The sequence below is a fragment of the Danio rerio genome, chromosome 7 (assembly GCF_049306965.1).
Source record: "Danio rerio strain Tuebingen ecotype United States chromosome 7, GRCz12tu, whole genome shotgun sequence".
Lineage (NCBI taxonomy): Eukaryota > Metazoa > Chordata > Actinopteri > Cypriniformes > Danionidae > Danio > Danio rerio.
Window position 1 is genome coordinate 5,981,821 of NC_133182.1, and position 13,908 is coordinate 5,995,728.

Sequence of the window (13,908 nt, forward strand, 5' to 3'; positions counted from 1 at the left end):
TGTACAGGTTGAGTATATAAAGCATGTGGAGGCACAGAGTATGGATTGTATGCACTACCAGGTGATAGGAAATGTCTATTCTCTCTATTATACTCTTGCTTCCCATCAAATGAAAAGTAGTCAAGATGATCTCTGGCATTCTTTGATAAGTAATGCGTCCTGTCATTCACACAATGATAGTAAGGATCAGTTGTTGTGCGATAAGCATCAGAAGGTGGTATGCTGGACTGCAACACTGGAGAATCATCAGTATTACAATAATGGAATCTAGTCAGATTATGTTGTCGAACAGGGATATTAGCATCACTAGCGTTATTACGTGGAGGTGAATTGCTATTGCTATTATGTGGGTCATGATAAGAGGGTGTTGATATACCTGAACCAGGCGGACTATCACTTAACCTGCATACTCTCTTTAGACTCTCTGTTAGCTCCTCAATAAGCTCTCGGTCACGATCCTGCGACACTGCGAGGAGGGATTCATCTCTGGGTGGCACCAAAGGGGTATGTTCTATCTGGCGAGGATTCTCATAATCCTGAAATGACACCAGCATACCTGTAGACTTTGGTGTAGATGACACTCCTGCCTCTTTAACTCTAGACTGCTGCACAGCTACTGGATCCTGAGAAGCTAAAACTGGAGAATTAGCAATCACATCTGATATACGTCTCACCTCCTGCCTCAACTGCATATTCTCTTCCCTCATTTCACGTATACATGTAAGCATTTCTGACCGCTCATCTGCAAATGTAAGATGTTTGCTAGTGTAACCTACTTCATAATCACGTAGATATGCTGGTGGTCTAGTAATTCTACGCTGACGTATAACATCTGGCTCTGAAACTCCTGTCCTATTCCTGGACATCATTGTTAAGGTAGTAATAAATATCCGGCTCGAAGGACCATTAAATGTATTGAAGCCTGTATGAAAGCACTGATTACTATACGGTTCTATACCACCTTAAAGGATATATTATCCAATTGATGTCCAAAGAATAGGAGAAGAGTAAAGAGGTCATACACAAATTATTTTGTTCAAACAATGTATCAATTTCTTTATGATTAGTGTGTAAACATAATCATCACAATACAAATCAAATAAATTAGCGTAGGCCCACGTAAATGAAAACAATTATCATATAAGATGACAATAATTACAGTACTGTAAGGTTGTAATATAGTGGGGAAATAAATCCCAATAGTTTCAGAGGACTTATAAACAGAAAGGTCCAGCAATCACTTGTAATATGGTGAAATAAGTCCCAATAGTTTCACAGAAAAATCCACCTCATAAACAGAAGGTCCAGCGATCACTTCAGCAGTCGATCAATAGTAGTGATGTCATCAGCCAGTGTGCAACATTTGCCGGGATCTTCATTTGCAATGAATGTATAATGTATAATGAGTGATTGTGTAAAAGCAAGTGATCAGATTAAGTTAGATGTTGCTGTAAATGTTCATGCAGTAGCGTGTGATTTTTTATGTATGTGTGTGGTTCTATAATAAAGAAAAAAAGGTTTAATTAGTCCTCAAACTACTCACGGAAAAATGCTGCGTCATTATTACTACACGTGAATAAACACGTGAAAGATCACGAACACATAATATAATAAACGTGTCATTCTAATACAGTAGCAAACTATAAATATGCGTATAGATGCATGTATATATACATCGAATGATAATTAAAGTTTTTAATAATGAACTATAAACACTCACGTTTCTTCAATGACGCACATCATAAAGTTCTGTCAAACTCTGAAGTAATCACACCACATCTTCCTGTCATCTGATAGGATTCAGTCAAACTGCCTTCTCTGAGGATGCTGTGATTGCAATCCTAACAGTTTGTTGGCTTTAACTCTCGAAACTGGCGACTGAGCATCACGATGCGCACCTGCCTTTCTCTCTGTTCCTCTTTCATTACTGTGTTGAACACTTTCACTTTATTCATTAAACTCGCGAGCGGACCTTTTAACCACGCCCACATAATAACAAAACAGGTAAAGACTAAATGTACAGTTAGAAAACAAAATAATTAAACAATCTTTTATACAGGGGACGTAATATAAAGGGACATAACTTGTAGTCAGGTTCCCATTTAATTGTGCTAGATGTCACAATAAGATGCTGTTGGCAAGATGGCAAGAATACTTACCAGAAAACATTTTCAGCAAATGTTTTATGAGTTTTCTCCAAATTTATCCACAATCAGTTCATTAGATATATTATATTAGTCGTTTTAGCAACTCTACTCGCTCACTTCTTCATCTGTTTTGTCATGACAGTTACCCTACTTGGCATCGCCCCCTGTGGCTGAAAATAATGGTACAATGTCGAGTGTATAAAAGCCTCCACAACTTGTGGCTGCACATTATTAACTCTAATGGTTGGGTTTAGGCTTGGGAAAGGTGTAGACGTTAATAACTTTGATGGTTGGGTTTAGGTTTGGGGTAGGTGTAAACAATAACTATGATGGTTGGGTCTGGGGTAGGTGTAGATGTAGATGTTAATAACTATGATGGTTGTGTTCAGGGTTGGGGTAGGTGTATGTTAATAACTGTGATGGGTACAGCGCCATCTTGCCAACAGCATAATTTTGACATGTGAGTCTTGACAACTTCTAGTTATGCCTATACTACAAGTATCGCCCACTTCATGTTTGCAGTCGGCAGACAGAAACTACCCTTTTTCTGAGTCATAGTCTTTAAAGAATGTCAGGCAAACATGACATGGCTGACAGAAACATGGGGACAATTGTAAAATAGTATTTATTTGTAGAATATATTCATAATTTCATGTTTTTAATCAACTGATGTGAATTAAAACAGTTTAAACTTGTTTTTCTTAAGTATTTTTTTCTAAATAACAGTTTTTAGCATAACAAAACTATTAAAGCTGTTGGTTCAATTGGGCTGAGGACAAGGACAATGAAGGAATTTGTAAATTTGTAATGTGTTTTTAATAAAGAAAACCAATCTGAGAACCAAATGAATTACATATTCCAATCATCAGTCTATCTTAGACACTTTTTGGGATGAAATACTTTGTATTCACAGTCACAGTCTGTGTTTATGTTTTTTATTTCAAGGACAGATAATGCACGTGTCTAGTAGAATGTCCCATTAAATTAATTTTAATTGAAGATGTTGTGGGCTCGTTTACAGACACAGTCTGTAAAACACAACTTTAATGATAATAAAAATAAAATATTTGACTTCACTACTTATCCCCTGATTAGAGTATCATTTAAATAATAGTTTAAGTCAACAAACAAAACACTGAATCAAAGATGGGCAAGATGTATCCATTATTAAGTAAATATAAAATCTTAATTTACCTTTGTAAAGAATTCTCATCGCTTGGCATTTCTCTGTCCGCTGCTGGCCACCGTAGCTCCTCTGTGGGGAGTGGTGAGCGGAGGAGTCCAGTGGTTGCAATTCGCAGTGTGACCGCGAGGTGCCACTAAAATCTAACAAAAGAGAGACGCACAGCTATTGGCCAACCGCAGAAACAATAACCAGATAATAGCCAATCAACAACATCTTAAAAGCGCATGGTATCCCTAATGTAGACTTCTCTTCATCTTCCAACTTAAAAAAGCTTTAGTAATTAGTTTTGTGGTTTTCATAGATGTAATTTTACCGAAGCTGTTTTAATAAAGCAAATACTTTATTTAGAAGTAGTTTAAAAAGAAAGATAGCAAAATAAAGACTACGCGCCAATAAAGTATAGAAATTTGTGGCTTGTGGAGTAGAAAGTCGTCACCGGTGACGTTTAGAAGGACCGCTCATGGTCGTGGTTTCAACTAGGTCCTATAGCCAAGCATAAACACTTTTTCTGCATTAAAAGCGAAATATCACAGAATACTTTTGTTTATTCTACACATGCTTTTATTACGAGAACGAGTTTCCAGGTGTTTAAATATGCATATCATCAGGCGTGAAAATACATTAAGCATAGGGTTAAAGAAACCAATGCAATCTTGGCATTTTTAAAGCAGTCAGAATTATGAACAGTTTACAATTATAATTTTGCAATTATACAATTACATTACAAGAATTCTAGAGTCTAGAAGAGAAAGTACACTTTACAGCTTTTGCGGTGTTTTTTTTTTTTTTTCTAAAAAATGAAAAATGCGGAGAAATAAAGGATTGGAGGTCGGCGGGTGGTAGCTGTTGATGGGCGGGGTTAACGTTGTAAAGCCTTTTATTGGCTGTTCTGCGAAAGAAGAAAGGTTTTGTCCAATGAACTCATTTTTTGGGCGGGGTCATGAAAACACCCAATCCTAATCAGCAGCTAGTCCTCTCTCAAATTAGCATAACGACATTAAGATAAGAATTTTCATATACTTGTTAAACAATTCTTTAACCAGCGAAATCCGCATCAAGGAAGAACGCCGGTAAAGGAGGAAAGAAACGCAAGAGGACCAGTAAGAAGAGCTTACTACGTCTACAAAGTGCTGAAGCAGGTTCATCCTGATTTGAAAACATGTCCTCTTAATTTTAACCTATTTTTGATAAAACTTAAAAATAAAAGTTTCATTTTTAAAGAATGGTGGTCTTAATTAGACTTCACCTCTATGAACCACACCTTTAAGGTTAATTTGATTAAACACCATTTAAAAATACCAGTCCTATCTGAAATTTTATCCCTCATGTTTTTTTCAAATACTGGTGGTCTTCATTTTATTTTGATATGCAGTTATAATATAGACGAAACCCCAGTTAAATTATCTGCCTTCAACAGACAAACGCTCATATCATGGTAATTAATATATAAGCATAATTTTTCCCCACATCGCTATTTCATCTAGAATAATAGACACATTTTATATAAGCACAAATCTCTCTTTTTTATTGGTTTGAAAACAAAATTAATCTAGTTAGTCAGTTATATAATAAAGAAGCTTAATCTTTTCTTACAATGAATTCCTCTCCTATTACAAAATCTCAATTACCCAACAAGAGTTTTCAACTGTTATTAGTTCAATTCCTCCAGGGGTCCATATGTTATTTAGAGGTATTAATCAAGACCATGCTTATCATATCATCTTTTGATATCACTAAATCTTGTGTTGGCAAAACCTGTTTTACTGTAAATACCAAGCGTAATAATAGAGCTATCCGTACCCTTGTCCAAAGAGAAATTATTACTGTACCTTATATTCAGTCTTATTGGATGTCTTTATGAAAGGATCAACTGATTTTCTGGAAAAGGTGTGGCTGTTACCACAGAAATACATGTTAGAAATAAAATTAAAGAAATATCCTATAAACTTCTCCACAGACTTTATCCAGCAATTGATGTGAATTTTATTTTTTGTAATGAATATGAAAAGACTGCTTTACTCATACTCAATCAAATTTTGAGGTGCAAAAATTTATTAATAACAAATTACAGTCTTCTAAACCGCTTTTACTTACTTTTGGCTTTACTGTGTTCCCTAGTCAAGAGGAAAAATTGTTTTTATGTAATTAATTTTTTTTAGTTTGCTATTGATTATTTGTAAATGTAAATTTACCAATAAGAAACTGAATTTTAAGGTATTGATGACGGAATTATGCTTATATTAGTAGTACTAGAGACTCTATAAATAAAAAAAAGACACTTTAAATTCTGTGTGAATTCTTCAATGTGTTTATTTCATTTTTTCATAAGTACATTTTGTATATTTGTTTTATGCTAACTCCTGTCACGTATATTTTTTGTACCATTAAAAAGTTGTTACAATTAAAAAAAAAACACAGTGTGTCTGCTGCTGCCCGGGGAGCTGGTTAAACATGCCATGTCTCAGGGCACAAAGGCCGACATCAAGTACACCCCAGCTCCAGGTAAAGCGCTGGATCAAATGCTCCTCTGAGAGCCACCCATACTGTCTCTGAAAGATTTTTAACTTCTACGTCTTTTGTAACACTGCATTCTTTCATCCGAATGTAGCTGATATAAAATATGTGTTGTGTTTTGGTGATCGAGCTGACATGAAAATAAGTGGATTCAGAATAGATACATAAGTGCAGGGGGTGTCCAAACTCGGTTCTGGGAGGCCATGCAGTGTCCTAGAGAGTTTAGCTCCAACTTGCTTCAACACACCTGCCAGGCCGTTTCTAGTATATCTAATAAGAGCTGGATTAGCTGGTTCAGGTGTGTTTGATTAAGATTGAAGCTAAACTCTCCGCAGAACACTGGCTCTCCAGGACTGAGTTTGCACACCCCTGGTGTAGTGGATCTGTACAATATTATTTGTAGAGTAAATTTGTTTTACTGAAGGTGTGTGATAGATCCACTGAAGCATAGTTCCCCAAAGAATGATTAAATTGGTTTTGCATCAACATGTAAAAGTTAAAAGGAGATAAATGGAAGTCAGTGGCTGAAGATTTTCAGCTTCTTCAGCTAATTTTCTGTACAACAGAAGACAGTCAAACTGGTCTGGAACAAGTGTATGATGAGAGAACTTAATGACAGAATCACTAAAATCAGCTTCTGAATCCATCAGTTCATTACAGCTGAAACATGACCACACTGTTCATGCATTAGATGATGGTTTACAAATGATCACACAAATGTAAATAAAATTAAGAATATTTTATTACACACACTAATGTAAACAAAAGAATCTAGACAAACAAACTGTTCACAACACATAACCAGTAAAATACAAAAATAAAAACTATTAATTTACTATTAAATAGCTACAAAGACAACACAAAAATACATTCAGCATTTAAAGACTAATAAAGCACTAATGACACTATCAAAATATGTGCAATCTTTCTTGAAATGTTGTAAATCGTTACATGATGTAAATTCAACATTGCAGGAATAACAGTATTGAAGATCAACATTCAGAATCTTTAGATGATAAACATGTTCAAATCAGACTTAAGTTTATTCCTCTGCTACAGCGTTCTGACTTTGCTCTTTAGCAGATTGAGCTGTGAAATAAACACAATATACTTATGTTAAGATTGGAGAAATCAGAGTTTGGGAGACGGATCAGACAGAAGTTTTACCTCTCGCCTTGTAGATTTTGTAGAGCAACACGACTGTCGCTGACAGATACGGACAAACAGTCAGAAGAAAACTGACAATCTTACAGGCAGAAATCTGAGCTGCTGAATCTGATGATGGAAAAGAGAAACACAAACAAATCACTGAACAATATACAGCTATATTAAAGGTCATTTGGAGATTAATATAATACACTGACAACAAAGAGCCAGACTTGTAAATAATAATTAAGTGTCTTATACAATAAACACCAGAGAGAGTGGCAGAACTGCAGTGAGTCTCACCTCTGACTGAGATCCAGCTGTGCGGTGACTCTATGCTCTTTGTTTTACAGTAGTAGAAACCCTCATCAGACTTTGAGACAGTAGGGATGCTCATCTCTCCTGTCATCTGATTCTGGATCAGTGATCCGTCTTTATAGAAATCAGCTGTGAGGATGGAGGAGATTGTAGATCGATGTAAACAGTGTAGAGTCAGAGTTTCTCCCTCAATCACAGGATCAGCAGAACTCTCCAGAATCACAGCACCATCTACACAACACAACACAACACAACACAACACAGTTTAGTCATAATATATAACTATTTACCTCTGCAGTCTCAAGAATTTATAACCTTCTTGAGCCCCTATAGACAACACATGCTTTAAACACAAATGAGAATGAGAAAACAGTGAGATGAGAATGTGTGTGTGTAATTGAGATGTGAATGTGTGTAGATGTTGTGATCTTAGTAACAGGACTCACCATGTACAGTGATGTTCAGAGGATGCCGTTTCTCTCCAGATTCAGACTCACACCAGTAAACTCCAGTGTCAGATGTGCTGAGAGACTGGATTCCACATGTAGATCCTGTTTGTGCTGAACAATCTTGTGTGTTTGTGTGTGTGAATCTTCTCACGGTCCATTCAGCAGAGTCACAGCTCAGAGAGAGAGAGTCAGAGGAGAAGTGTTGACTTCTGCTGGGCCTGAGCACCAGACGCACTGAAGCAGAAACACCTGAGACAGAGAGCAAACGCAGACAAATATACTGCTGCTGTCACTGACATAAACCTACTGGCACATTCGAGATCAACAACAGCTCTGACAGCTGCTGAAAGCTGATTTCCCTCACCAGTGACCCACAGTGGCTGTGCGCTGCTGTTCTGTGAGGAATAGGCTGGTTCTCCTCTCTCTGCTCTGCACGTATAAACTCCTGTGTGCTGTAGAGCAGCAGGACTGAGAGTGTAAGAGCCTCCAGCTCCTCTGCTGCTGTCTGACAGATGATCAGCATCTCTGAACCAGCTGAACGTCCAGCCTGTAGAGGAGCCTGGAACCTCACAGATCAGAGTCACCGAGTGTCCTTCAGTGAGCCACGGCTGTGGAGACACTCGCACTGCTGCCTGAGCTTCATCTGAACCAAACATGAGGAGTTACAGAGCCATAGAGGAGCAGATACAGACTCTGATAATACTGAACACACACACACACACACACACACTCACCTGAAGACACAGTCAGAGCAACAGCATCACTGCGCTGAGAGCTTTGATTGCCCATCTGTCCTGTACAGCTGTATTTACCATGGTGAAAGACCTCAACGCGGCTGATCTTCAACTTTTGTGTTGAGGTTTGGCTCACAGTGTTGTTATGTTGGTTAAACTGGTTATAATATTTGTTATTGTGGTTATATTGGTCTGTTTGCTCTATTTGCCATCTGTGTGTCCACTCAGTGTTTCCTCCCCACTTTATATCACATCTGAGAGTGACTGTTTCTCCTCTGAACACATGTTCATCAGGCCACACCGTCACCACAGCTTTAGGAAATCCTGTACAAACAAATTTTCAATTCAGTGTAAGATTTGATGTAGATATACAGATATATTGAATCACACTGTTTTCTCTCACCTGTAACACTGAGTGTCAGTTCATCACTGTATTGTGTGTAATAGACTGGTTTTCCTCTTCCAGCTCTACACCAGTACTGGCCTCCATCAGACACTGAATCAATCTTCATGCTGTAGGAGTTTGTTCTTGTCATCTTTATCTCAGAGTCTTGTGTGTTTTTGTACCAGTAAAAGTCCCATCCGGTGGACAGATCAGTGTTACAGGTCAAAGTCACTGTGTTTCCAGTCAGTGCAGCTCCTGCAGGATCTGATCTGAGTTCAAGCTTTGGTTTTAAATCTGAAGAAGAACAAGAACAGATTGAGATCCTCAAAGGCCAGAGTTCATCTTTTAGATAAATAGCTCAGACATTCTGTACATTTCTTGCTCTGCCTGCAGCAATAGTTGGTCTCATTCATCTGTTATTTATTCCAGAGAAAACTGATTTGACATTAAGCAGCATGAAATGACTTTTAACTGTTGAACAAATGCTTTATTAAGATGAGATTGATCTGAAGAGGAGTGCTTTGAGAATAAATGACATGGCATTTCTCAGTCAATCTCTTTCTTTCTCTTGCACAATACAGTAGTGTCACAGTGTAGCTCTACATATTGCTGTATAATGTTGGTGAACTTCCACATGTAGAAATACAGACCTGTATCTGTGTATTCATTGATTTTGTTGCTCTTCATGTGGCAATAAAACCTAAATAACAGCATCAGTGCACAATGTCCTCTGTATGATCATCACTGAAACTTCACAATACTGTAAATATTGCAATGGAAAAAAGATATGCATTTTTTACTAGTTCTTAAGCATTTGACATGTTGTTGTTGTTGTTTATCTAGTAAGAGGCTTTACCTCAGCGGTTAACAACTTGTGGTGAAATGAAGTATTATATCACATAAAAAAGTTTTTAATACACTCTGGTGTCTCTTTTTATTTACATACTTGTGTTGTTGCACTGTTTTATAAAAGCTGCATTACTCTTGTATCAGTGCAATATTGTTTAAATCAGCACAGCTGTTATAACCTTTGGTCCTCTGCCTTCAAGCCAAATCACAGCAGTGCTGATAAACAGCCATAACACACAGCTACATATCTGATAATGCTCAAACATATATCAAATTTTCAAAATATGTTTTTGCTTTCCATCTGTTATTCATTTAATTTTTTTCCGGGGTTAGTTTTCGGGAGACAGAACAAAACAGGAGATGCGTCTGAAATACCGGAGACTCCTGGGAAAAACGGGAGTGTTGGCAGGTATGACCAAAAGCCTCTTTCTGCTCTCATTGCTCCCAGTCCTGCCCACAGTTGTTACAGCTACCAAACCGACCAATCACAGAACTTGCTTTCTGCATCATCTTGAGGTGTAGTTACATGTTTTGGAGGTGCAGATCAAGGTGGTAAAGGGTACAATGCAGTAGAGGTCAGCAGCTGCACCTGACCGGATTTCTTGTGTTGCTAAAAAATATTTTCGAATAAAACGTGGTGGCGGGATGTACACTGGGAGCGATCGGGTGCGGAATAAAACCTGGCGGGAACAGGACTAAAAATTCAGTCCCGCGCAGATTTCTACAGTGCAGTGTCACACCAATTGCAGTGCCCTTCTATGGACACTTGAGGGCACTAGCTTGTTTTGTCATTTGCTCTTCTGACTATAGTATTTGTTACAGCTGTTTCTTGTTTGTTAATTTAGTTCTGTCCTTAAAAACCCTTTCGTCTTGTGTTTTAGTTGCCTTAGGAATTTGCTTGTTCCTCATGTTTGGTGTGTTTGTTTGGTGATCTAGTTTTATATTTGCTTATTTTTGGATTCCTGTTTGTTCTTGTTTGGACAAATTTTTTGTGTATGCCCTTCCAGCTGCAACCCATTACTGGGAAACAGCCATACATTCTCATTCTCACATATACACTACAGAGAATTTTAGCTTACCCAATTCATCTGTACCACATGTTTTTGGACTTGTGGGGGAAACCGGAGCACCCGGAGGAAACCCCACACAAACATGGGGAGAACATGCAAACTCCACACAGAAATGCCAACTGACCCAGCCGAGGCTCGAACAAGCGACCTTCTTGCTGTGTGGCGAGAGCGCGAGCCACTGCGCCAATACGTCATTTAATAATAATATTGAACAATAATATGGTGATCATCACTAATAGTGATAATTTAATAATTTTATAATAACAATAGTAATTTTAGCACATAAAACTGAACCACAGATGAAGTCAGGTTAAAAGTGTCGTTTTATTTTATTTTATTTTTTTACATCTAAAAGTCAATTTATTTACACTGGGAATTTAGGAATGTGTTTTAATCACACCACAATTCATAAACTTCTGAAAACAGCTGGAAAAGAATAGTTTTGTTGTATGAAATGTTGTATAAAATTAGGCAAATTATGTATGAAAAATCTCTCTTTAAAAAGCTTCAGTCCTCTGATAACAGATGTGTCTGACCCAGAAGAGTTTAATACCAGCGTTGAGCCATAAATGCTGATTCTACATGAGCACTGAACAGATCTGAATATAAATATCTCATAGTCCAGGGGTCACCAAACTAGTCCCTGGAGGGCCGTGTTTTGCACTCCAACCCTAATCAAACACACCTGAACTAGTTATTCAAGGTCTTACTATGGTATACTTATAACATCCAGGCAGGTGTGTTGAAGCAAGTTGGAGCTAAACCCTGCAGGACACCGGCCCTCCAGGGCTGAGATTGGTGACCCCTGTTATAGTCAGTAAAACCACAGCATCACCATACAACATCTAGAATATTTACATAATTTAACAGTGAAATAAAGTTTAATGTGATTATTCAGATAGGTCTATTGTAAAACTGCAAATATTCATAGTATAATGTATTTTTATATTTGACTATTTTGAACATATTATAACATTTCTTGCTGAAGTACTCACGTGTCACATTGAGATAAACAGCAGAGCTTAATTGTGATGAGTTTGGTCTTCTAGATCTCTGTCCTTTACACCAGTACTGACCCTGATTATACTCAGCAGCTTTAGTGAGAGTGAGCGTTTGAAGCTTAGACGTCTGTAACACACCGTTTCTCTGTGTGTCTTTATACCACACATATGTCCAGTCACTGTGATCCGGCTCAATCACACACTTTAGCTTGACTGTCTCTCCAGTAAATACAGCACTGGCTGGGGTCACAGTCACTCTAGATGAGGGTAAAGCTGAGAAGAAAGAAGACAAAACATCAAGTGACTCAAACGGCTCTTTTAGTTAAAATTAGGGATGCTCAAAATAATTGATTAACCGTTAACCGATAGGGTGCATTTGTAACCGATTAATGCTATCAGTTAAACGATTAAAAATATTATTTTATATATTTTTAGTTTGGCTGCATAAGGGGCCGATTGAATGCGCCTTGGGTTAAGAGGGGCATCTTTTGCACGCGGCTCATCCCAGAGCAGCAGTTTGTGTTGTCAAGACAACTACAGAGAACTTTTAAAGAGCTTGGTTTCCGCTACATTCATTCTTCAATGGCGGGGACCAAAATGCATCCCGCCACGGTTACATTACCCATTCAAAACATTCAGTCATTGTTGTTGTTTTTAATAGCGGATTATAATCGCACCAAAATGTATTAAAAGGTAAGTGAATTATAACAGCGCAAACTTTTCTGTAACCATATATAGTGCTGTGCCTATCTGTTGGCGTTACGTGCTGACTGACTGACATGTGTGCGATGCGTGAGGCCAGCAAACTCGACGAAACTTTCAGTTAAGATGAACACAGTTTCTATAGTTATACTTTATTTATAGATAAAGGTATATGGCTCTGCATACAATCACTCTATCTTGCTGGAGTTTATAGCCGTTTCACTGTACTTCTGGACGCATTAATGCCGTTCTGAAGGTTTAATCGCTGTTTTAAGTTATCCAGAGCTGTATGAATTTACAAATCTTGAATAATCACAATATTATTAAATATTACTATTGTAACAACACAGACAGCAACACTTTTGCACAATCGATACCCAGCTGATTCAGTCGTTTCATAAGAAGACCGCGCTTCTTCTCTTCTGTTTTCCTTGTCAACATAAAGGCAGTGAGGTGCCCCTTTTTGGCCCTAATGCCATTTCGGCTGATGTTGACCTGGATCTGCGTCATAAACGCAACAAATAGGCTTTACCTTTTATTTTACAGCTTATAAAGCATGTATGTATGGAAGGTAAATCCTGCCAATTTTAAATAAATCAAATAAATATTGGAAATGAAAATGAAAATCAGATTAACAATTTTATTTTAAAACACTGTTCACAAAATATCTGCCAAAATTGAAAATGAAACTAAATTATTTAATTTTCATTTTCATTTTCACTTTGACAACACATAGTCCCAGTCAAATTGATAATTAAAATGAATTTGCCAATTTAACATTTCATTTTTACTGCATTTCCACGTCAAGACTGCTAATATTAAAATAAAAAGCCAAACTGAAAAATAAAATGGAAACACAATTTTTACAAAGCGTGTTATTAATCTTCACGCTATAATAGTGACACAATTCAAATTAAAATGTAAAATTAAGCTTTCCTTTTATTGACACTTTTTCATTTTAGTTTTCATTTTCGATTTAATTTTCAACTTCAAGCTGCATGCAAAGCATATGCTAATCAGTGGGAGGGGCGTATTCAAGTAACGTCGAGTGCTTTCACAGGGCCCTAGGGCAGAAGCACGGTTTTGATGGATGGGACAGCGTGAGTTACTAGTGTAAATACAGTATAACAGAGGTAAAATGCCAAAAACTGTTAGTCAGCTTTTACGTGAAGCAGCTGCTGCATTGGTACAGCAAAAGGGAACAGGGGACACAGGAGAACCAAACGTCAAACTTCCGTCCTGCAGCAGGAGTCACGGGCTTCCTCTGTGGGCAGAGAAACTGCAGCGTAAGTGTGGTAGGCCTTGTGATGAAGTCGTATAGAATACTGTATTAGGTCTTGTGACGTTAACAACTTGTTAGTACTAAAATCTTTAAAAGAAAGCTAAATCAGCTCTGTAAAGTTGGTT

The 13,908-nt window shown here is 37.5% G+C and overlaps 1 protein-coding gene across 7 annotated transcripts in view; it reads right to left on the bottom strand.

Annotated features, from left to right (window-relative positions):
- Window positions 1–6,571: 6,571 nt before the first annotated feature.
- Window positions 6,572–13,908, bottom strand: part of LOC108190752 (Fc receptor-like protein 5) — a 36,558-nt gene continuing 29,221 nt past the window's right edge. For 6 of the 7 annotated variants that reach the window (XM_073907941.1, XM_073907940.1, XM_073907939.1 and 3 more), the window contains 8 exons: window positions 11,794–12,072; window positions 8,898–9,173; window positions 8,495–8,818; window positions 8,125–8,403; window positions 7,758–8,009; window positions 7,297–7,542; window positions 7,015–7,122; window positions 6,572–6,936 (listed from right to left, as the gene is read on the bottom strand). In XM_073907941.1, coding sequence (XP_073764042.1) covers window positions 6,890–6,936; window positions 7,015–7,122; window positions 7,297–7,542; window positions 7,758–8,009; window positions 8,125–8,403; window positions 8,495–8,818; window positions 8,898–9,173; window positions 11,794–12,072 — 1,811 coding nt within the window. In that variant the 3' untranslated portion in view covers window positions 6,572–6,889. Of the gene's footprint in view, window positions 6,937–7,014; window positions 7,123–7,296; window positions 7,543–7,757; window positions 8,010–8,124; window positions 8,404–8,494; window positions 8,819–8,897; window positions 9,174–11,793; window positions 12,073–13,667; window positions 13,766–13,908 lie in introns of all 7 variants that reach the window. The other variant, XR_012383003.1, reaches the window with a different exon arrangement.